At 39.5% G+C, this 22665-nt stretch overlaps 3 protein-coding genes across 3 annotated transcripts; 1 reads left to right on the top strand and 2 right to left on the bottom strand.

The window, feature by feature from the left end:
* The first annotated feature begins 86 nt into the window (after positions 1–86).
* hdhd2 (haloacid dehalogenase-like hydrolase domain containing 2) lies at positions 87–5209 on the top strand. Its single transcript, XM_061699365.1, has 9 exons — positions 87–122; positions 2460–2569; positions 2648–2750; positions 3555–3660; positions 3834–3918; positions 4337–4502; positions 4685–4735; positions 4836–4899; positions 4989–5209. The coding sequence occupies exons 2-9, from the start codon at positions 2469–2471 to the stop codon at positions 5090–5092; spliced, it is 780 nt and encodes a 259-aa protein (XP_061555349.1). The 5' UTR covers positions 87–122; positions 2460–2468; the 3' UTR covers positions 5093–5209.
* On the bottom strand, positions 2882–16086 carry katnal2 (katanin p60 subunit A-like 2). The gene is made up of 16 exons (XM_061699364.1): positions 15955–16086; positions 14945–15015; positions 14628–14794; positions 14501–14549; positions 14162–14258; positions 14005–14079; positions 13625–13672; positions 11913–11990; positions 10684–10782; positions 10021–10084; positions 9383–9501; positions 7874–7965; positions 7055–7165; positions 5958–6117; positions 5762–5879; positions 2882–5510 (listed from the first exon to the last, which is right to left on the bottom strand). The coding sequence occupies exons 1-16, from the start codon at positions 16003–16005 to the stop codon at positions 5371–5373; spliced, it is 1539 nt and encodes a 512-aa protein (XP_061555348.1). The 5' UTR covers positions 16006–16086; the 3' UTR covers positions 2882–5370.
* An 868-nt stretch (positions 16087–16954) lies between these two features.
* On the bottom strand, positions 16955–22624 carry sigmar1 (sigma non-opioid intracellular receptor 1). The gene is made up of 5 exons (XM_061698036.1): positions 22359–22624; positions 22166–22217; positions 20065–20213; positions 18575–18667; positions 16955–18021 (listed from the first exon to the last, which is right to left on the bottom strand). The coding sequence occupies exons 1-5, from the start codon at positions 22501–22503 to the stop codon at positions 17792–17794; spliced, it is 669 nt and encodes a 222-aa protein (XP_061554020.1). The 5' UTR covers positions 22504–22624; the 3' UTR covers positions 16955–17791.
* Positions 22625–22665: the final 41 nt, after the last annotated feature.

The raw sequence follows: 22665 nt of genomic DNA, 5'->3' as shown, positions 1-22665 counted from the left end.
ATACAAATGGTGGTACATAATATTGCACATTGAACAGAGGGGGCAGCACCGAGCAGAAACGTTACCTACAGAACATCAACGAAGAAGACTTGACCCGGAAGCAGGAGCAGTTTTTTTCAAAGGTTAGCAAACTAAACGTTTTTAACAATTTTCTCTGCTCTAACATATGTTAATGTATGCTTTTTATAACTGCGTGTCGTCACGAAAACATCTCCAATCATTTAGAATAACTATCGTAAATTACTTCGTTATTAGGGTTAGGATTTTTACAATGATTGTAAAAATGAATTAAGACCATGATTTGTAGCTGAAGGTAGGTAGGTAACCCAAGTATTAGAAACATTCCAGGTAGATTGAGTGCAGCTCTAAACCGCTGCAAACTACCACTGTCACATGCCTACACTACATGACACTTATCCTGATTATTTTGCATGGATATTTACTTTATTATCACATGAGGGAAAATAAACTCAGCAGCAGTATTCACTCATACTAATATACCTGTATGTACAACCAACAAGACAAAATACAAACAAAAACTAAAACTTCAGCTACCTTTGGATATTGGCATCTTAGACGTTTTGTAGCATGTCTTGACCTCGTGGTCGGCTGTGCAGATTCTTTCCTCAGGCTGTGGAAGGTCATGGAACTTAGTGATATACACATTGCTTTTGATATAGCACCACAGAAAAAGAGTCACAAGGTTTGAGGTCAGGGGAGCCCACAGTCTATACTCCTTTGACCAATGCATCAATCAGGAAACTTTGTTCAGGAAATCCCTCACAAACCTGGCAAAGTGGGGAGGCTCAGTCATTATTAAAATGTCTATACAGACAAAACAGTAATAGTTTTTTTTTTTTAATCATTCACAATAAAACAAACTGATGAAATGATTAACAATAAAGGAAAAGCGTGTTGAATTGTTAAGTTCAACGCAAAATGTAATTTCCTCCTCAAAACACAGCCACAGACACACACGCACACACACACACACACGCTTGGATTCCAGTTCTAAACTGAGCTAAATCCAAATTATAAATACGGGACGCATCAGCTGTTTAAGTAAGTCCCCCAAACTGATAACTACATGACAAAAATCCAAACATGTCTAAATAATAATAGGGGATCACAATTTACTTCCAATAAATTACCCCGGCCCCTCTCACAAATCTGCATTCTAGGCAGGACACCATATATTTTAAAGACAAACTGGTCAATAATCCCTTCCTGATTTAGGTTTGAATAAAGCAGTAATCTGATCCATTTTTCCAATTCTGGAGTGAATTATGATTATATTATATTAAAAAGAATAAATGATTCAGGCAGCTTTAAAAACATGTCCAAACCTCCATTTACTGTGGACTTTATTTTTGTTTATCAGTTTAACAAATCATACCCAGACTGAAGGCCAAGTAGCTTTTATGAAAGGATAGAAACCAGATGGAAATGAGCCCATTAAACATTAAGGATTATTACATTTTCTATTGGTTAATTTCTTTTACTTAGAATAATATAAAGTACACAGTCTGTGTGTCTTTTGATGATTGATGTAAATATGTTACTGCTTTTCAATAAAGAAAAATACTGTTTTGAAAAATATACATATAAAAACAAAATTAAAACAGAATGTAAAGAGATAAATTGGTTTTATGTAATGTAATTCAGATGATAGTCACACACATGCTGTAGTGTTCGTGTTTTGGTATGTGCCTTTAAGGGGTGTTGCCTATTAAGTGGCATCAGGGGCTGTGACTCCAGCTCAGGTTGGCCATTTAGCTTGCGGCAAATTTAGTGTTGGTTTGTCCTCCATGCGCCTTATGAGTGTTTTCATTTTGTAAGGACGCGTTTTACTGTTTGACCCTACAAAACATGCATCAGTGACTGTTTTTTTTTTTTTTTTTTTCCGGTTCACTTGAGCGGCGGTGTGTCTGAATCTCATTCGTAACTAAAAATTTGCCTCACAGCACAAAGCAAAAAAATGTACTAAGCAACGGCTCATAACTTGGAAAAACGTCAAGGTATGGCTATATATGTAAAATAGTTGAACATAAATTTATATTTTTAAAAATAATATATATCCATCGATCCATTTTCCATACCGCTTATCCCTACTAGGGTCAGTTATTTATAATTAATTCACAATTATTTAATAAAATACAAAAGTTGTGTATGTACATATATGTTGTATATGTTTTCCTTTCATTATTGACAAAGGTAACAACATTAACAAATTATTTAAGCAGATATATGAATACCATAGAACAAATAGATCTAACCTTTTTTAGAGGACTCTTGATAATGTAAATGCTCGGTGAGCCAGATAAGAAAGGAGCAGGCTGTATGTGGCCTACGGGCCATACTTTGCCCACCATTGGTGTACTGTATTGTCGATATATACAGTATTAGTTAAGGCTAGGCTGCCCCCTCCCTGTGTCATGGTCTCGTATTCTCCCGTGCAGTTGTCAAGAATGGCAAGCAGACGCGCTCTGAAGGCCGTCCTCATTGACCTGAGTGGAACTCTGCACATAGAGGACACAGCAGTGCCCGGGGCACAGGATGCCCTCTCCAGGTGGGGAGGTTTGGGGGGGCCGCTATCTTGAATCAGGACCAGGGCATCACTCAATGTTTTGTGTTTGGATGTTGTCAGGTTACGGCAGGTGTCTGTTGCCGTCAAGTTTGTAACCAACACAACCAAAGAGAGTAAGAAGAACTTGCTGGAAAGGCTGCAACGGCTCAATTTTGACCTCCAGGTAAAAATAAACAGTAATTCTGTTGTGACATATCACAGTTGTATTCAGAAAAACAGCAATATACTTAAAAGTTAGTAAAGGCCAAAATCTGTATAATAGCTTTTATTTCCGCATACACGTCATTGGGAAAAATTAAGAAGTGTGTATCAAGTGTGTTGTTGGTTCATTATGTATTGTTATAAAAAATAAAAAAAATACCCTAGTGAGGATAAGCGGTACAGACAATGGATGGATATTATTAGGCTGTTCACAAAATAGCATCGGCTGTATTTTTCTTTACAAAATCAAACATTTACTATATATGGACTTTAAACTTCTTATGCATTTCTCCCTGAGTCAATCTTTGTAAATTTAGCTGTATCTACGTTGTCGGTTCTCTAATTTGACGATAATGTGATTTAGGGAGCGGATCAGTATCATCGTCATTGCTGTCATTATGGGACTATTGCTGTTGATAGGGCTATTGTTGTGCCCATTGTTGGCATCCCTCCCCTGGCTGCTTAACCTCTAGCCTGTTTTCTCTCAATCCGTCTGTCACTCTACTCTTTCTCTCCATCTCAAACCAACCAGCTAAGGCTGACGGTTACCCCACAGAGCCTGGGTTCTGTTTGAGGTTTCTTCCTTCAAGGGAGTTTCTCCTTGCCTCTGTCACCATTTGCAATATACACTACGTAATGTATAGAGTGTGGTTCTTGACCTGCTCAATAAATAAAAGTGCTTTGATAGAACTTCTGTGACTTGATGCTGAATAACATTTACTTAATGACTGTAGTCTTATCTGATGTTGCAATTTCTGTCATACAGGAAAAAGAGATTTTCACATCACTGAGCGCCGCGAGGAGCCTCCTAGAGAAGACAAAATACAGACCGTTGCTCCTAGTGGAGGACAGCGCTCTGGAAGATTTCATAGGTACACATCTGAAAATAAAACTGTACATGAAAAAAAACAAAACATTTATTTTTCCTCCTTGGGTATTGCTTGTAATAATTTTGATTTCACTTATTTAGCAGTAGTTTTACAGTAAAAAAAAAAAAATTTACAAATGGTCACCCTGAAGGTCAATGTTTTGATTCACTTCGCAGGTATCAACACATCCGAACCAAATGCTGTTGTCATCGGGCTCGCTCCTGATCACTTTGACTACCAAACTATGAACAAGGCTTTCAGGTGATTATTGTCTTTAGGATGTGCCTGGTGCTAAATTAGTTTTCCGTTCCAGTGATTCCAAACCAAGATCAGGCGTTCTATGGGAAATGATCTAATTTCACTTAATTGATCTGAAAATGACTTATTTACTACAACATATACAGTATCTATGTTAGTACTGGGCAGAATAAATGCTTTTGCACTAGATGGCAGGAGATACAATGAACCTGGATTATTATGCAATATTAGCTTTGTGTTCAACTGAACAGGCCCAGATTTCACACCATGTAAATTTGTGAATTGAGATGATTTTGGTATACAGTACTTTTTGTAGCTTTGTTGTCAGTGGTGAGCTATGAGATTTTTCTAATGGCTTGGTTTGATAAAGGCTGGTGAACCGTAATCGCCTTATTTTAAAGTACTCTGATTTGTCTCTTAGACTGATTCTGGATGGTGCGCCTCTTTTCGCAATCCATAAGGCTCGCTACTATAAAAGGAAAGATGGTTTGGCCCTCGGCCCCGGGCCCTTCGTAACTGGACTGGAGTATGCCACAGACTGTAAAGCTACTGTGGTGGGAAAGCCTGAAAAAACGTTTTTCACACAGGTTGTTTTCCCAACATTCTCTTGAAGCTTTTACAAATTGTGCGTAGTTTTGTCACTGCCACTCCATCATACTGTTTATAATGTAATCTTTATTTGATTTAGGTGTTAAAGGCAGCCATTTTCAATAGATCTCATATTGGATCATATTAAAATGTAGGTGTAAGACTTTTTTTGTGCATGTAGGCTCTGGCTGATTTGGGGTGTCGTCCAGATGAAGCAGTCATGATAGGCGATGTAAGTGTACTCACTTCAGCTAACTTCATTGAATTCAACTTTCAATCCCACCTTCCATTTCACAGGTGGTTTACTGTAAATTTGCTTTGTGCTCTCGCAGGATGCCAGAGATGATGTAGGAGGAGCTCAGAGTGCAGGAATGTTAGGGATTCTGGTCCGAACTGGTGAGATGAACCTTTTCCATTGAAGTTATATTCCATGGCCCTCTGTGTAATTCACCTGAAGTTACGTGACCTCTGGTGTCATCTCCCAGGTAAATACAGGCAAGGAGACGAGAATAAAACCAACCCTCCTCCTCACCTGACGTGCGATACTTTTCCAGACGCTGTTGAACACATCCTTAAGAACCTACTATAACATCGCTTGGCGTAAGGCAGTTGGTTGATGAGTGGAACCTTGTCATCATGTACATAACTATATAGCTATTCATCTGTTCACCATCTTTAGTTATAATGGTGCATAAATAAAAAAGTTGTCCCAATATTATTTAATGACTGCTTTCTGAGAAATGGTTTGCCTTTTTAAATGTAAACACTGCTTTCTAATTGGAAGTTAATGTTAAAAAACACACCAAGTAAAATGTCTATGAACCAGGCCAAACATGTCCAGTAACTTTGAGTGAATGAAGAGGTCGATCAGACGGATTCAAAATCTTTTTCCCAGGCTGTGTGTTTGTCCATCACGCCGCTGACCGACGGTTTGGTATGTGCCAAGACTTCCAGGAAGTCCTGTGTTGTCACAGTTTCGAGCTGCACGTCCAGCATGCCTGTGTCTCCTGCAGAAGGATTAAAGCCTCAGTCAACACCTGGCACCTGTCCCTAATTTAATTACACATTTTCTCACACTAATGTAATAGATTACAATTACATACATTTTGTAATTAAATTGCATAATCTCATTACATGTAATTAGTTATTACACAAAACTGACTATTGCGGTAGCACAACTAAAGTGTACATGTGACTCTACAGAATGTCCTATTAAGGTATGCAGGATGTGTGTAACTGTGGATGTCTTTGAACGGACCTTGTCTGATCCTACCAGCCTGATTTGATTCCAGAGCCTCAAAGATTTTGCGGGCTTGTCTCATTGCAGCCTCTTTACATACCAGTCTGATATCAGAGCCAGAGTAGCCCTTCATCTCCTGTCGAACAAATGCACAATTTGATGGACTCTTTCGAGAAGCTCAACTACGTAATAGAGCAAAGATGGACCAACTTACATTTGCCAGAAGTTGATAGTCAAGCTCAGCTTTTAGTTGCAACTCTCCTGTGGAGTTAGGAGGCAGCCAATGAGCGATCATGGCCTGACGGGCTGGTGCAGGAGGAAGACCAACCAGAATCCTCTTTTCTAGTCTTCTTAACAGGCCTTGGTCCAGTTCCCTGAAGGAGGGATGTTTTCAAATGTGAGGCTCACAGAGAAAAACAATGGTTGTTCCGTCATCATTGTTGTCTTCTAGGTCTAGAAAGATCCCTATTGATCTCATACAGCCAACAAAGAGTGAGGGTGATGAACAGAGTCCTATTTCAAAAGTACTTCATGTTTGAGCATTTGGATAGCAGCAAAAGTGTTTCCTGAATTTTAATTTTTTGTATTTTTTTTGGAGGGGTTAATTTTGGGGGTTGCGCATACTCGAGAATATTATACAGGAGAAATGACGGTACGATGGAAAAGTGACTTTAATATTTCCTCGTATACAAATAGTTGGTTGTCTCGAGTGCCTGCCCACCCATCCAGTGTGAAATTACACAACTGAGTAAATATTTAGCCTCCTTTGTCCGAAAATGTGTAAGTCATTTTGAATTTTTCCAAAGTACAAACAAATTCGTGAGGAATATTTTGTTTTTTAACTGCACGACATGAAAGGATTCACTTTTCATGGTAACGCAAAGCTGTACTTGTGAAGGACACGCTGCAGTAGGGGGGCTGGGTGAGCAGTGGCTCATTTACTCAGGATAGTACCACTGCCCCAAAACACACCAATTTCAGCACGGTTCGAAAAAAGTGAAAAGGGTATTTTGATAAAAGCATGTCACAAATGTGTTAAGATACCTGTTTTAAATTATTTAAATAAATGCCCCCTGAATAAATTATTTTAATCTACAAGGACTCTTTGATATTCTCTCACTAGTGTGCCTTTATTGCACTTGGAAACAGGACTGATGATTTGGAAACATTTTCAAGCACACTGTAGAAGGAAATTCCTTCTCTCTATCAAAATTCCTTATATGATGAGGAAGAGTAAACATACCTCAGCATCTGTGTCAGTTTGTGAACATAATAGGACTATAAAGTTTGCATGTAATCAGTGATAATTACCAAGGCAGATTGGAGGCTGCCAGTACAAAAATCAGCTCATCTGATTTCGCCACTCCGTCCATCTGGACCAGCAGCTCTGCTTTTAACCTGCGACTGCTCTCGTGCTCTCCTCTGAAAACACGCACACCATTTAGAACGGTACAACAGTACAAGAGTAATATTTCATTATTCAGTATCTATATACCTTGAGAGCAAACCTCAATAGTGGTTCTATGACAAAAAGTCCTATAAAGGGTATTGTATATGTCAAATTATTAGGATGTTAAAATATGTTTTTATATAATTGAATGTAATGGTCATAAACAAGTACAAATAAAAAAAGATTGTACAATTATTGTTATAATACAGTCAATGGTTCAGGTGACTTCCATGGAAACCCATTATGGTCCACTTATTGAAAATACCATTTCATGTCATTGCAGTACATTTTTTATTTTCCCCTGATCAGGATTTAACCCAGCACTTGGCCAAACTCCACTCGGATAGTCAGATAGGTTTCTAAGTTTCTTAAGAAATCAAAGTCCTGGAAAAAAAAGTGTTTCAAAGCTTGTTTGCAATCAGGAGAAATAAAGTAAATCCCAGAAGAGTAAAAAAAAAAAGAGTTCTGCTTTTTTTCCAGGCAAAAGAGGGTGCGGGGGGGGATAAATAATTTTTATTTTTAATTTTTAAGGCCAGATCACACAGCCTTAATTACTAGTATTTTGAAGATGCAGTTATATAAAACTGCTCAGGTTGATGCCAGGCAGACACTGAGAACAAGATGAAAGTCGTACCGTACATTAAGATATGTAAATAAGAACACTTTGTGCTTCAGCTTACACTATGCTGCTTCCTCTCTGGCCCATCATTGAATCCACCTCATCCAAGAAGATGGTGGAGGGGGCGTGGTACCGGGCCAACTCGAACAGAACCTGTAAACAAAAAAAATAAATAAAGAAAAAAGGTTTTACATTGAACAGTGACATAAAACAGCTCATATTCATGTTGGACTCAATTGAAATGTCAGACCTGCAAAATATGAGCTCCAATACAAGAGCTCTATTAAATATTCTAACTTTACAAATGTAATGTTCAATTTTGATTGACACTGCCGGAGAGTTTTTTAAATATATATTTTTTTAATTATTGTTATAGTGGGGGCGGCACGGTGGTCGACTGGTTAGAGCGTCAGCCTCACAGTTCTGAGGGGTTCAATCCCCGGCCCCGCCTGTGTGGAGTTTGCATGTTCTCCCCGTGCCTGCGTGGGTTTTTTCCGGGCACTCCGGTTTCCTCCCACATCCCAAAAACATGTGTGAATTGGAGACTCTAAATTGCCCGTAGGTGTGAATGTGAGTGCGAATGGTTGTTTGGTTATATGTGCCCTGTGATTGGCTGGCAACCAGTTCAGGGTGTACCCCGCCTCCTGCCCGATGATAGCTGGGATAGGCTCCAGCACGCCCGCGACCCGAGTGAGGAGAAGCGGCTCAGAAAATGGATGGATGGATGGATGGATGTTATAGTGGGTATCGTGTGCTTTAGTGTAGAATTCTACTGTATGACACTGAGAACTGTTACCATTCATCCATTTTCTGGACCAATTGTTGAGAGACAAGAGTACACCATGGATTGGTCGATCAAACATATTCATACCTATGGACATTTTAGTCTAATGAACCTAACATACCAATGTTATTAGAATGTGGGATGAACACATTCATAAACACACAAGCATTCATAATCCACATGATACATCCATCTAAAAAAAATGTACAGACCCGTCAGGTTAAGTAATTTGGCGATTAATTAATATGATTAATATTTCACAACTAATTATGATTGGTTTCATTACTATTATTATCCATGTATTTTATCTTTGTTTTGTCTATGTATCCTGCTTTATTGCTGAACTCATTGCTGTCTTCTATTGTTTGTCTCTGTATTCTGTCTCTTTATTCTGTGTTATTAAAACACATGTTGCTGTCTTATTTTTTTTTTGGCCCAATAAAAAAAAATGTGGGAAAGCCAGAATACACAGGAAAAACCCACATGAGCAAAGATGCAAACTCTGACATTCAAACCACGAATATCAGAACTGCGATGTCCCTATGCTGCCTGTTGTCTCTAATATATATATATATATATATATATATATATATATATATATTTTAGAAAATGCAGTTGCAGTGCAATTCTACAGCTTTGCAAACAACCACAAATTGAATGTGTACCTTTTTGAGTACAATTGTCTTTGGAAAAGGGAAATATTTGAAAGAACTCTTGTATTAGAACTGATCAGATTGCGCAGATGTACCTAATGTTGTGACCGATGCCCGTTGAAGATTCACATACCCTGACCAGTTTTTCGGAGTCTCCTCTCCACTTTCTCACTATGCTTGATGCTGATATGTTGAAGAAGGTTGTCTTACACTCAGTAGCCACCGCCTTGGCCAGCAGGGTCTTACCTGTACCTGTGATGGTAAATTTCCATGGGAAGTTAGAATAGGGAATTTTGGAAGATTCCAAATTGGAAGCTTTCCAGGGGAATTAACTGATAATTGAGGGTAATTTATTGGAAAAGTATCATATCCAAGCAAAACGTTTGTTCTGTCATAAACAAGACATCCATGCAAAATAGAAAAATACTTACTTTAAAAGTACCTTACTTGCTCCTTTTTTAAAATTTTGGCTTGAAACACAAATTAAATTTTTAAAAAAAATCAAGCGATCGAAGGCTCTTAATTTGAACATAACTATTTAAGTTCCTTTTTAAGAGTCAACCACTGTAAATTCCTGGTTTATTTCCCATTAAATGGTAAATTGGCATTCACTTGTACTTTTCTGCATGGAAAGTTTCCAACTTTGAAAATTCTTTGAATTTTCCAAACCTCATGTACCTGTGAGCAGGAGTCCAAAGGTCAACATCAAGGATTTCCTCCAATGTTAATATTTTAGTGAAAGAGTGTTTTTTGTTTGTTTGTTTTTTTTACCTGGGGGGCCATAGAGTAACAAGCCCTTCCACGGAGAAAGGAGTCCTGTAAAGAGCTGGGGATACTGTGACAAGCAGGAGTATAACGTTAGAAAAAAAAAAAAAGGCTTAATAATTAGGAAAAACATTTGGGAGAACTTTCTATGTGCGTCACAATCGAGCATATGCAAAGGCCAGTGATATTCCTATTATATTGGGGGGGGGGGGGGGTCACTAACAAATACATACATAGGTTAGTATGATTCGGAGGTGACAAACAGGCTGTGTGGAATCACCAAAGTGACCTTATATCCTAAAGAATGAATAGTAATGGAGACAGAATGTGGTGGCGGGACATTATTCAATAAGAGGAGAGTTGCAGGGAAGCAGATAGACGCATCAGTTCTCATCTCGGTGTGTAAATGTCAAGAGGATGCAGACGACCTGATTTGATGGCATCACATCCATCAGAAGCGTCAGAGTCATGACATCTGGATATGTGTATATAGAAATTCCACATGAAGTCTGCCCCTATCCATTTATGCACATGTTGCAATAGTATCCCACATATAGATTTAATGTCAGCCTAACGGACTGGCGTGACCCCCTCCTCTCTCAGGCCTTTAAAGGAGATATATTCAGAATCGAAGAAGGGCGAGCGGTGCTGAAATAGCAGTGGGCACACCTTAATGGGATAGACGACGGCCTCCTTGACTAATCGCTTTGCATCCTCCAGGCCAATGATGTCCTCCCACCTCACGTTGGGGTTGTGCAAATAGATGTCCTTTAAAGGGACACGCGCACGCACACACACACACACACACACACAAATGAGTGATGCGTGTGGAAGCGATCAACGAGAAACAGACAGACGCCCATGGTGCCATTAAGCATGAAGAGGTGTCCTTTCGCGTCAAACATTCCATAAGGGAAGCAGATAGAACTTAAGCCTTCATTAATACGGCCTATCAATTCATTCTTGACAAAGGTTTTTGCTGCACTCTAGTGGACAGCATTTGTTATAGCGGAATCACATACACAGTGGATATAAAAGTACTGTATATATACACATCCATGTTTAAGTGACATTAAAACATTAGACCAAGAGAAATAATTTTAAAACTTTTTCCAGCATTACTGTGGCCTGTAACCTATACAACTTAATTTAATTGTTTCAAATCTTCCTGAGAGAGGGGAAGTACAAAAAAAACCCCAAAAACTTAAACAATGTGGTTGCACATGTGTGCTACCCCACTTATATCTAGTAATGGAGCTGTGTTCAGAATAAACCACTCAGATTCAAACCCACGTAAAATAGTAGTCAGCACATTTTTTCCGCATGAGTCTGGGAGGTTTTGTTATGGTCCAGTGAAACCGCGGCTTTTTGGCCATAGAGTACTGTAATTCCAAAAGGTGTGTTTGGCACAAACATAACACTGCTCATCACCAAAAGAACACTACACCTATTGTAAAGCATGGTGGTGGCAGTATCAGGCTTTGGGGCTAGAGAGGGAGGACACAATTATGAACAGTTCCTAAGAGCAGTCAGTGTTAGCACAACACCTTCAGGCCTCTGTAAGAAACCAAACCATAAATGTCAGGAAAAGCCTACTAGAACATCTGGACTTTTTTTGGGGATTAATCAGAGGCACTTTAAATGGCGGCAGGTCCCATTCATGAGTTTGAATGTGATTGGGTAATTCTGAACACAGACCGATATAAGAGGGTGTGCACACTTGTGCAATCACATGATCTCCGGTGTTTATTTTTACTTCCCCTCTTGAAAAGAAAAGAAAAAATATTTAGGCCATCACTGGGGGAGAATCTTATATACAGTAGAGCGATTAGATTGAGTGTGCGCATGTGTGTGCGTGTGTGTGTGTAGGGGTGTGTGTGTGTGTGTGTGTGTGGCACCTTATTGATGATTGTGGCGAATTCTGTCATGTCGCCGCTCATTCCTGAAAAACCACTGAGGGGCTTCAGCAGTCGCTCCTACACGGCAGCACAACATTAAACTTAGAAGAGGAGCAATACTTTGTGGCATTGTTATCATTATTTTGGGACTGTAAGAGGCAAGTATTAGCACCAAAGAACAAATTATGTGGCTTAATTTCTTTTTGGGAGCCAAAACTAACTGTATTGGTTCTGAAATTTCTGACTTTTGAAGCATCAAGAACAAAGAAGCAATGGCTCACAATGAACGCCTTTTCATCCTTATGTTACACATAGTCACTAGGAGGAATATGTGGATGCCGGTATCTGAAGATTTGTATATATTCTGCTATGCAAATAGTATTAAAACCCTCAATTAGGTTCTTTCTTGAACAATTTGACTTGATGACAGCATCTCTGAGCATTTACACACCATTTTTGAGGGAGCTACAACTTTATGCCTCGTCGTTAGATTTGATTGTTGGCAAGTGTAACTATCATACATTGTGATCACTAGACCAGGGTAGCTAGTATTCTGGGAAGCATACACACAGTAAGCATGAAGTACAAGTTACAAAAACAAAAAATGAATAGATGAAGTTTTTCCTGGCCCAAAATAATTGCAGGGAACATCAGCACATGCCGTTGTGACGTCACCCAACTATTACACCTAAAATAATTGCATAGGAAATGGACAATACAGGGGGTTTCACTTCATGGTGGTACCAACATAAGATGATTCAAGGTTACGAACGGTGTGCAAGGAACTAGTGTCAGGTGTGCTATTACGTCAGCACGCTGCACAAGGAGAAATTGTCATTGTATGGGCAGATACACTGATATTGGAGTGCGAATCCAGGTTCGTGTTTTCATGAATGAAAAGTAAAAATAGAATTTAAAAAATAATAATATAAACACTACATCAAACAATACTAAATTATAGAGCAGAAATGCCAGTAAGACACTACTACTAGAGCGGCTCCAACTACCGGAGACAAATTCCTTGTGTGTTTTGGACATACTTGGCAAATAAAGATTATTCTGATTCTGATTCTGATTAGGAGTGCAGTAGCAGCAGAGTCAATGATATATTTGAATGTGCAAGAAGCAGCAATATGGAATGAGTTTTGGTGTGGTAGTGTGAGTCAGTACAGTGATGACTTGTGGGAAGAAGCTGTCTTGGAGGGTTTGGACCAGTGGATGCCCCAAATCTTTGTCAACTATGGGCCTGTGAAGCCCTTTTGAGACACATTTGTGATTAAGGGTTGTACAAATATACTGCATGTTGGCTAGGACAGTGTCTGTGTGTTCCGCCAGGTCCTGGTGTTCAAAGAAACAGTCCTCTAAATCAAGCAGAGCCACTGGCCAAGTGATGATGGTTCTGGTCAGAAGTGGACTTTTCCTTCTGAGGGGGTTTATGTAGGGGGGAGGAACAGAGAGAGGTGGTCTGACTGGCCTAAATGTGGCAGTTGTGTCTCCTGTATGCAGGTTAATGTTTTTGTGAAGTTTAGTTACTGCCGTAATTGTACTTTTCCAACGAATATTTATAAAAGTTGCTTTGAGTCTACTATTGCATTAGCATAGGTTAGTGATAGACTATCAGGTAACGTCACAGCCGTAGGAACAGAATTCGTCATAAACCAAGGACCCCCTGTACTGTATTACAATTAGTTACTGTGGGAATTGAGAATTACCTCCTGCTCGCTGTCTCCTTTACCATCTGAGCTGTTAGGCATCTGGACCTGCAACACAATGTGTGCACAGGAATTAGTACACATCCAGGTCAAAGTATATGAATATCTGGAGATAAATGGATTTGCAATCTGAAGAATACTTGTTCTGCTTTAGATAGAGACAAAGTCAGAAACAATATTGGATATTTCCACAAATAGTGGCCTCCGCTCAAAGATGCCACGCCCCAATTAATTGCCAGATTTGTAGTCAATTCAAATAAGTAAATGCCTTTATACAAAATAACAAACGGCTCTACTAGGTCACAAGTGAAACTGATAATCTTTATTTAAATCTCCCCTGCACAAATAAAAACAAGTCATAAATAAGCTATGATGAGCACCTTGTTGGTCACAGATCCTCCTCCAGCTTGTGCAGAAGCAATGGGGCAAACACTGAGACCGAATAAATCATCGCTCTGGTGAATAAAAAAAAAAAAAAATCATTCAAAATTAATCATCCTGTTATAATGGAATTTAAATGATAGATGAATTCCATACATATGATTGCAAAGGAGCGGTAGCATTCCCTCTTGATTCTCCACCAAGGTTTGGAAGCTGGATTTTAGGGAGAGGCTTCACAGCTGAACTGGCAGCCCTAGCAGAGAAATGGTGGCAATGGGATGTCTTTTTTTTAAATTCAAAATAGAATAGAATAAGATGTAATTATTCCACCAGGAGGGAATATCAGTTTCATAGCAGCAAGTGGACAGGCGTGGCACACACACAAAAAGACACACATAAAATCAAATAATCCAAAATGATCTTTGCATTTGTGCTACTTTTATTTTTTGAGGTCCTGCAATTGTATTGATCCTGGAGAAAGCAACTTGCGCTCACCTCTTATTTCCACCACTTCTTGTATTTCTGTTTTCACCTTGACAGAGGACTGAAAAGACATGATGACCCCAGTTAAACACAATTGGATTGTATCAAGATTTGAGGCGCTTCTGTTAAATTGTGTCACCTGATTCTACCACTTTCTTAATAAGTTTGGGATACTTCTGGAACTTGACGTATTGATAACTCTCGTACTCCATTAACACCATTTCCAAATCGACATTTTCGCACACCTCAAACTTCTTCAATCCTCCATTCATCTCCTGTTCCAAGGCCGCTGCTGTGGCCACATAGCTGTCGGGTAGACACATTTCACTATCAATTGCTCCTTTTGCTTTTTGTGCTGTACACTTGCTCTGTGAGTTTAAATAAATGTTAACAGAGTATACTAAACTATGTATGTATTATATACTGTACTATACTATATATACTATAAATACTGACCCTTGTCCCATTAGGTGTTGATAGATGAGGATAAGAAGAGCCTTTTTCCTCATCTCAATCCTCAGATCATCCTAATAAATAGGGCAATGAGAAAGGAGTAGAAAAATGACAAATTATTAAAAACTGTGTGAGAGAATTCTGCACTTGATTAATAAGCTCATTTTCATCTACAATTTGTCCAAATAAAAAAATGTAACAGTAACATTCTCTCAGTCACAAGCCATTTGATCAATTGGTGGTGGTTTTTGGCATGTGCATTATCTGCAGCTCAAAAGCATTGTTAGGTCTTGGCAATGGCCCATGTGTCATCGCCCTCAGTAGAAGCGATGGTGTTACAAATTTCAAGTTAATAAAAATCCACTTGAGGTCAAACATGTCCAAGTAACGTTTAACTGCGCCTCAGCATCATAATAATCAGCCACAGTCGTGGAGCAGATAGGAAACCATAGATTATTTTGTCTCAAGGAAGGCCAGAAGGTAACACATTTTAAATAATTTAACAATTTAATCCTTTACATAAAACGCAAGCACGCTGAGATTTAATTAAGCCAAAATGATTACAACTAGGTTCTCTTCAGTTTATTTTTTTATTTGTGTGTGCGTGTGTTTGTGTGAGTGTGTGTAGTGTTGCTATGGAGGGCACAACCAAAACGTGATCTAAAGTATTGCACGGTTTTCCCTTTTGCACCGACACTTTTCTCCAATAGAGGGCAACAAACTACCATAAATTACGATCACTCCAACAGGGTAACTAGGCAACCAGTGCACACCAAGAAAACGTGAAGTACTTACTACTCTCACCCAATCCATTAACTATCTTAAGCTACAGAAGGAAAAAAAATACAATAAATAAGGCAGTGGAAGAATATAGCTTAGCCCCATTGAGTTTTGAGAATAGTAGTGTTCATCGTTTTGAAGGCATATAGCAAGCGTGCTAACAGTGTTAGCATAAGTCAAACAAGAACTTGGCCTACGAGAAGAGATATGAACAAGAGTGAGTATTGACTTACCGCCTCTCGAGCTTGATGTGCGTGCTTCCTACTATTGTATATCTGCTCCATTGCTGCTTGAATACAGTCACTGTCAGGCGTCTGTCCGAGTCTTGTATTTGGGAGAAGATCGGCGTGAATAGGCTCTGTGGTTTGTCCCTCGGGACTTGCCGTATACATTCTTCCTCATTATTTGTGAGTAGTTGGTTGCCAAATTTGCTCCTGAAAATGGAAATGATCAATTGACCAATTTAAAAATCGTCTTTAACGTATTCATCCACGCCGTCCATTGCTCCAAAGCAACTGGCGTTAATTGTGTTTTGCGTCATCTTATATTCAGGGTTAGGTTATATACATATATACATGCCTGTCGTTAGTGTAAAGAGTTTACAATCTGTTTATATTCTATACGTGAAAGTGTACCCAGAGCATGGCTGAAATAAGGATGTTTTTTTCTGCGTTTATTTATAATAGCATAATGCATAATTTTTTATATGTTTTCTAAATTACTATTAGACACAATTGGGTGAATGCGGAAGCTCTAGTTACTTGAGTCTAGTAGCTTCACTGATACACTGTATTTAATCCGTGGATCATCGTATTTAACCTCAAATCCAACATATCATTAGCATAAGAGATGTGCCCAAATACAAGTGGAAACAAAATAAAACAAACAATGCTCAATTTTGATGGACATTGTCAGTGAAGTTTTAATTGAACAATGTGATTATTGCAGTAAGGGTTGCATTTTGCAATGATTTTATGTTCCTCTAGGCTGTGTTAAGGTGTACATAACTGCAGTCTAAAACAACAATAAACACACGCACTGATGAATCCTGCAATTTATCTCATTACATTGTGTACAACCCCCCCCCCCCCCCCCCAAAAAAAAACCGTGGATTTGTTCCCAGTTATTGACATTTAACTAGATAGGGTTATTGAGACAAAAATTAGTTACAAGACACAGATCTCGATTTAATCATTGCATACATAGTAATAATAAGCCACAAGTTTAATATTTTATAAAATGTTTATTTCTTCTCATAATTTGCATATGTGCTCACCAACATTTAAGGTTAAGTATTTTTCATTCCTTCAAGACAAGAACCATACAGTGTGATACGTTAAGAAAGTGAGTTACTCAGAATTTACTCAGTTACAAAATGTCACTGATATGAAATTTAGAGGTTGCGGTAGAAAAAAAATAACTGACACATACATTTAAGATACAAAAATGAGATGTGTTCTGAGAACTGTGGCTGGTTTTCAATTGTAATTTGTTAAGCAAGGTTGTAGACAAAATACAACAACTAAATATTCACAGAAAATCGCAACATAGTATCATTAGAGAAAGTAACATGCCAGCAGTGCTTAAGCAACAGTCAAGAAACAGGATGATCAACCACCAACCATAAGGTATCTTTTATAACAGAATGGGTAATGCTTTACCGTCAGAACAATGTCACATTCAGTACTTGGAAGATTTTGACCCTCATTTCTTAAAACCACATCCTAAGACAATTTTCTTTGGTTAGCACCAAAAGGCTTCATTGTCTGCTTAGGCAGCTTTAAAAGGAATGCTCTTGTAGTGTAAGACTGCAAGGAGCCTGTTAGTGTAAGATTAACATAGAAGGGAGTGGCTACATTTTTTAAAGTCCAGTATTCGTGTTGATGCAGTTACATTTTACTGGATTCTCAACTTAAGCATATTCAAGGATGTTCTTTCATTTACGGTAAAAAGAATCAATCATCTGGCAAGAATTTACTCCATGTCAGACATCGATAACAAAACAGCACATCAGCAGCTTGTGATGTCACTGTTCCAGTGCAGGCGTCAGAAAGTGTCACCACTTTGCCTTTAGAACACTCCGGCGTCAGCGAGCATTGTTCCCATCTCCAACAGCATCGATTTTCCGTAGACTTTGAAAGTCTGAAACAAGGTGACAAAGTCCTGGGTGCAGAACAGAGTGTCGGCCAGAGCTATAGCCAGCGTGGACGGGATGAAACCTCGGCCGTACTCAACCATCCATGTCCCGGCAGTCCACTGGACCCCTGCAGCCTCACCCATCTGGTGCATGACTGTGTCACCTGTGTTATGTGTGTTATATAAGGTCAGTCATTATTATCAAGGTTTTTATGCAATTTTTTTCATGATACTGTCAAACAAAATACCAGCAGAATTACTTTTTCATGACAATACAGCACAGTATAAAGTAAAAAAAGAATTTTTTTTTTGTCTTGCACCAACTTTGCCGCTTTGGCACTTTTATTAAACTAAGATAAGAAAATAAATCACGTGTCCACAAAGTGAACATTTTATTATGTTTATTTAACATGTTTTGGGAATTTCCATTATAGAAGCACTTTGTGAAAATTGTTTTATGTTTAACATGTTTTGGGAATATCCATTATAGAAGCAATGTGAATGAAAAGAAACGCTTTATTACAATGTATATTATTTATTATCATGCATTTGAGAAGAGCAAATGTAAATACACTGTAAAATTGCTCAAAAGTTGCATTAATGGAGCTAATAAAACCAAACCCCTGCCTCAAACAAAGACATGGTAGTTTTTTCGTAGTACTTTAGTAAATAAACATAATTAAAAGAAAAACAGTACAAATATGGATATATGCATACCAGGATAGAAAAGTTCATTCTTTGTACTTCCCTCCTTCCACCTTCTGAAGGTACCAGAGACAAGGGTGTCAGAAATGTCAGCCCAGTAACGACCTACAGAAACAGAGAAAGAAAGGGTGAGAGCGATCAAACTGTTTTCACAAATCAATCACTCCAAAAATCAACAAAAGATCCAATTGGCTAAAATTTGTCTGTTTCTACTTTGAATGCATTCAGTTTACATCGGACTTTCGGCTGCATGTCTTGGACACTCAAGACGGCTGTGGAGAAATTCTGCTGCACCATTCGGTGTCTCACGAAGGGAAAGCAGTGCACCATCAACACTGTCTATAGTGGGGGTGGGGCGCTGCTGACTGTCTCGTGACGTTTTGAGTTGGTGGACCAAATACTTTGAAGACCTTCTCAATTCTATCGACATGCCTTCCTATGAGGAAGCAGTGTGTGGGGACTCTGAAACGGGCTCTCCTATCTCTGGGGCTAAAGTCACCGAGGTAGTTATATAAAAAAAAAAAAAAAAAAAAAAAAAGCTGCTTGGTGGCAAGACCCCGGGGTCCGTCTGGAGTTCTTAAAGCCTCTAGATGTGGGGCTGTCCTGGTTGACAAGCTGGTCCACAGTGCCTCTGGATTGGCAAACCGGGGTGGTGGTCCCTCTTTTTTAAGAAGGGGGGTGTGTTCCTACGAGAGGGATCACACTCCTAAGCCAAGGTCTATTTGGGGGTTGCTGGAGAGGACGGTCTGTCTGGAAGTCGAATCTCAGATTCAGGAGGGAAAGAGTGGAGTGCCCTCTCCAGGTCAGGAATGAGTTCCTGCCCCAAGTAGAGGAGTTAAGGTATCTCATGGTTTTGTCCACGAGTGAGGGAAGAATGGAGCGGGATCGGTGCAGCGTCTGCAGTGATGCAGGCTCTATATTGATCTGTGGTGGTGAAGGAGCTGAGGTCAAGGGTGAAGCTTTCGATTTACCGGTCGATCTACCTTCCTACCCTCACCTATGGTCACGAGCTGTGGGTTGTGACCGAAAGAACAAGATCGTGGATACAAGCGGCCAAAATGAGTTTCTTCCGCAGGGTGTGTGGACTCTCCCTTAGAGATAGGGTGAGAAGCTCAATCATCCGGGTGGGGCTCAGACTCGAGCCGCTGCTCCTCTGAGTACGACAGGAGGTGAGGTGGCTCGGACATCTGATTATGATGCCTACTGGTGAGGTGTTCAGGGCACGTCCCATCATGAGGAGGCCAGGGGACGACCCAGGACACGCTGGAGAGACTATGTCTCCAAGCTGGTCTGGGAACGCTTCAGGATCCCCCCAGAAGAGCTGGACAACTTGGCTGAGGAGAGGGAAGTCGGGGTTTCTCTGCTTACGCTGCTGCCCCCGCGACCTGACCTCGGAAAAGTGGTAGTGAATGAATGAATGAATGATTGACCAAGACAAAGTAAACATAATCCATTTCACACAGTTCAGAAGGTGATATACACAGACCTCCCTCTGCCCTTACCTGAGTGTCCTGATGTATCTATTCCAGTACCAAAGAGTATCACATATTCTGTGAGGGAGGCATGGAGAACACATATGGAACCCATGAAGCCTCCAGCCCTCAGAAAAACCCACTCCAGGTCTTCATCTGGCAGGATGTGGCCGGGATACCTAAATTAGTTTACATTTGATTAGCTAGATTTTAAATGTGCAACACAACATGAAGCTTCCTTTCTTGAACTTCACTTTGCACTAATGCATGTGTAATTATCTGCAAACAGTAACACATTCGTTCCAAGGTAATGTGGGAAATTATCCAATTTCACTTAATTTGCCCCAAAATCATCATTCATTACAACCCCAATTCCAATGAAGTTTGGACGTTGTGTCAAACAAATAAAAACAGAATACTATGATTTGCAAATCATGTTCAACCTATATTTAATTGAATACACGACAAAGACAAGATATTTAATGTTCAAACTGATAAACGTTATTGTTTTAGCAAATAATCGTTAACTTAGAATTGTATGGCTGCAACACGTTCCAAAAAAGCTGGGACAGGTGGCAAAAAAGACTTAGGAAGTTGAGGAATGCTCATCAAACACTTGATTGGAACATCCCACAGGTGAACAGGCTAATTGGGAACAGGTGGGTGCCATGATTGGGTATAAAAGGAGCTACCCTGAATTGCTCAGTCATTCACAAGCAAAGATGGGGAGAGGTTCACCACTTTGTGAGCAAGTGTGTGAGGAAAATAGTCGAACAGTTTAAGGACAATGTTCCTCAACGTACAATTGCAAGGAATTTAGGGATTTCATCATCTACGGTCCATAATATCATCAAAAGGTTCAGAGAATCTGGAGAAATCACTGCATGTAAGCAGCAAGGCCGAAAACCAACATTGAATGCCCGTGACCTTCGATCCCTCAGGCGGCACTGCATCAAAAGCCGACATCAATGTGTAAATGATATCACCACATGGGCTCAGGAACACTTCAGAAAACCAATGTCAGTAAATACAGTTCGGCTCTACATCTGTAAGTGGAACTTGAAACTCTACTATGCAAAGCAAAAGCCATTTATCAGAAACACCCATTTATTGAATGTTGTTAAAAGAAAAGGTGATGTAACAGTGGTAAACATTACCCTGTCCCATCTTTTTTGGAACATGTTGCAGCCATAAAATTCCAAGTTAAGGATTATTTGCTAAAAACAATCAAGTTTATCAGTTTGAACATTAAATATCTTGTCTTTGTTGTGTATTCAATTAACTATAGGTTGAACATGATTTGCAAATCATTGTATTCTGTTTTTATTTATGTTTAACACAACGTCCCAACTTCATTGGAATTACAACTATATCATTGTTCATCTAGCTATGCCAGCGATGTATAGTGGAATGGAGAACAATTAAAAGCTCTTCTATTAGGTGACAGAAGGTGCAATAAACCAGTGTATCCACTTCTTGCTATTCCTACAATAGAATCAGTCATGACTTTGCATTCATTTAAACAGGCTCAGATTTCACACTAAGTCAATTGTGAGTAAATTGAGAAGCGGTCATCGTTATTTTTAATTGTTTTTTGGTGGTGTGCCTTTGAGACTAATGTAAAATTGGTGCCTTGGCTCAATAAAGGTTGGGAAACACTGCACTAACACACCTAAATAGGGGAGCTGAGATGGGAGCGACTTATTTGTTACATAAGTATGTATTACTCCAATGAGCAGAACATTGTATCTGTATTGTAATCAAACATTTACCACAGAATTATGCACAAGTGAATGCTTTACGGGGACAATAACGCTCAGATTTGTTTGTTTGTTTTTTGGTATACTTTGCAGTGGTGTAGAATTGCACTGTAGCGCACTGAGTTATTTATAAATTCCCCCTTTCGTGTAGTTGCATAAGGTAACCAATATTAGAACCAACACTCAGTATGTATGACACGCTAGTTTTACACTTATGCAAACAAAAAGCTACGACAATAAGCAAATATTTAATGTTTTGCATTTTTGTAGCGGTCTTGCTTAGGGCTTATTAGCTTGTGTGAATGTATCTCATCACCCAAATATAAACACAGTCCTTTGAAGTATTAACAGTAGTTGTAAACTCCCGTTACCTCTTCCTGAGCTCGACCACCAGTTTTGAATAGGCCTGCTCGTGGTCCTGCCCTACGAGTAGACAGACATGAGCAATGAGCACGGAAGACAAAGCGTGCAAATTGTGGCAGCGCTGGTTGAACGCGTTTGCGACATGTGACAACAATCCATGTGTATCTTGGCGTGCGTTCCATTTCCAAAGTTCGAACTCACCCGCGTACTGTTTGGCCAGTTTGGCGATGTCGTCGTGGTTGAAAATGTACTGCTTGGTGACCAGCCAGTGTCTCAGCAGCAATACGGCAAGGACGGCAACTCCGACAAAAACCAAGAGGCGACAACACGAACGGAATAGAGCCATTGTTGACAGCCCAAAACACGCGGGAACACAGCAACAGGTTTGGCTCCTAGAAAAGGAAACTATGGCGCACCTCACACCACCTACAAAGAATTGACGGCTACTTCCTGGATCAGTGGAGGCGGCACGTAACCGTTGAACCAATCGGATGACGAAGACGTAACC

This window comes from Phycodurus eques, chromosome 15, assembly GCF_024500275.1.
Source record: "Phycodurus eques isolate BA_2022a chromosome 15, UOR_Pequ_1.1, whole genome shotgun sequence".
Taxonomy (NCBI): Eukaryota; Metazoa; Chordata; class Actinopteri; order Syngnathiformes; family Syngnathidae; genus Phycodurus; species Phycodurus eques.
The sequence above is the reverse complement of the archived record's forward strand: the minus strand, read 5'-3'. Positions and strand labels throughout refer to the sequence as shown.

Bases quoted from the DNA above. Each gene is read 5' to 3' on its own strand.
- hdhd2 (XM_061699365.1), top strand. From the start codon at position 2,469: ATGGCAAGCAGACGCGCTCTGAAGGCCGTCCTCATTGACCTGAGTGGA. The intron at 2,570-2,647 runs GTGGGGAGGTTT...GGATGTTGTCAG, and splicing joins GCACAGGATGCCCTCTCCAG to GTTACGGCAGGTGTCTGTTG. The intron at 3,919-4,336 runs GTGATTATTGTC...TTTGTCTCTTAG, and splicing joins ACTATGAACAAGGCTTTCAG to ACTGATTCTGGATGGTGCGC.
- katnal2 (XM_061699364.1), bottom strand. From the start codon at position 16,005: ATGGAGCAGATATACAATAGTAGGAAGCACGCACATCAAGCTCGAGAG. The intron at 13,673-14,004 runs GTGCTCATCATA...ATTGTGTTGCAG, and splicing joins GAGGATCTGTGACCAACAAG to GTCCAGATGCCTAACAGCTC. The intron at 7,166-7,873 runs GTAAGCTGAAGC...GCGTGTTTTCAG, and splicing joins CAGAGAGGAAGCAGCATAGT to AGGAGAGCACGAGAGCAGTC.
- sigmar1 (XM_061698036.1), bottom strand. From the start codon at position 22,503: ATGGCTCTATTCCGTTCGTGTTGTCGCCTCTTGGTTTTTGTCGGAGTT. The intron at 20,214-22,165 runs GTAACGGGAGTT...AAACTAATTTAG, and splicing joins GTGGTCGAGCTCAGGAAGAG to GTATCCCGGCCACATCCTGC. The intron at 18,668-20,064 runs GTAAGGGCAGAG...CTGTTTCTGTAG, and splicing joins AGATACATCAGGACACTCAG to GTCGTTACTGGGCTGACATT.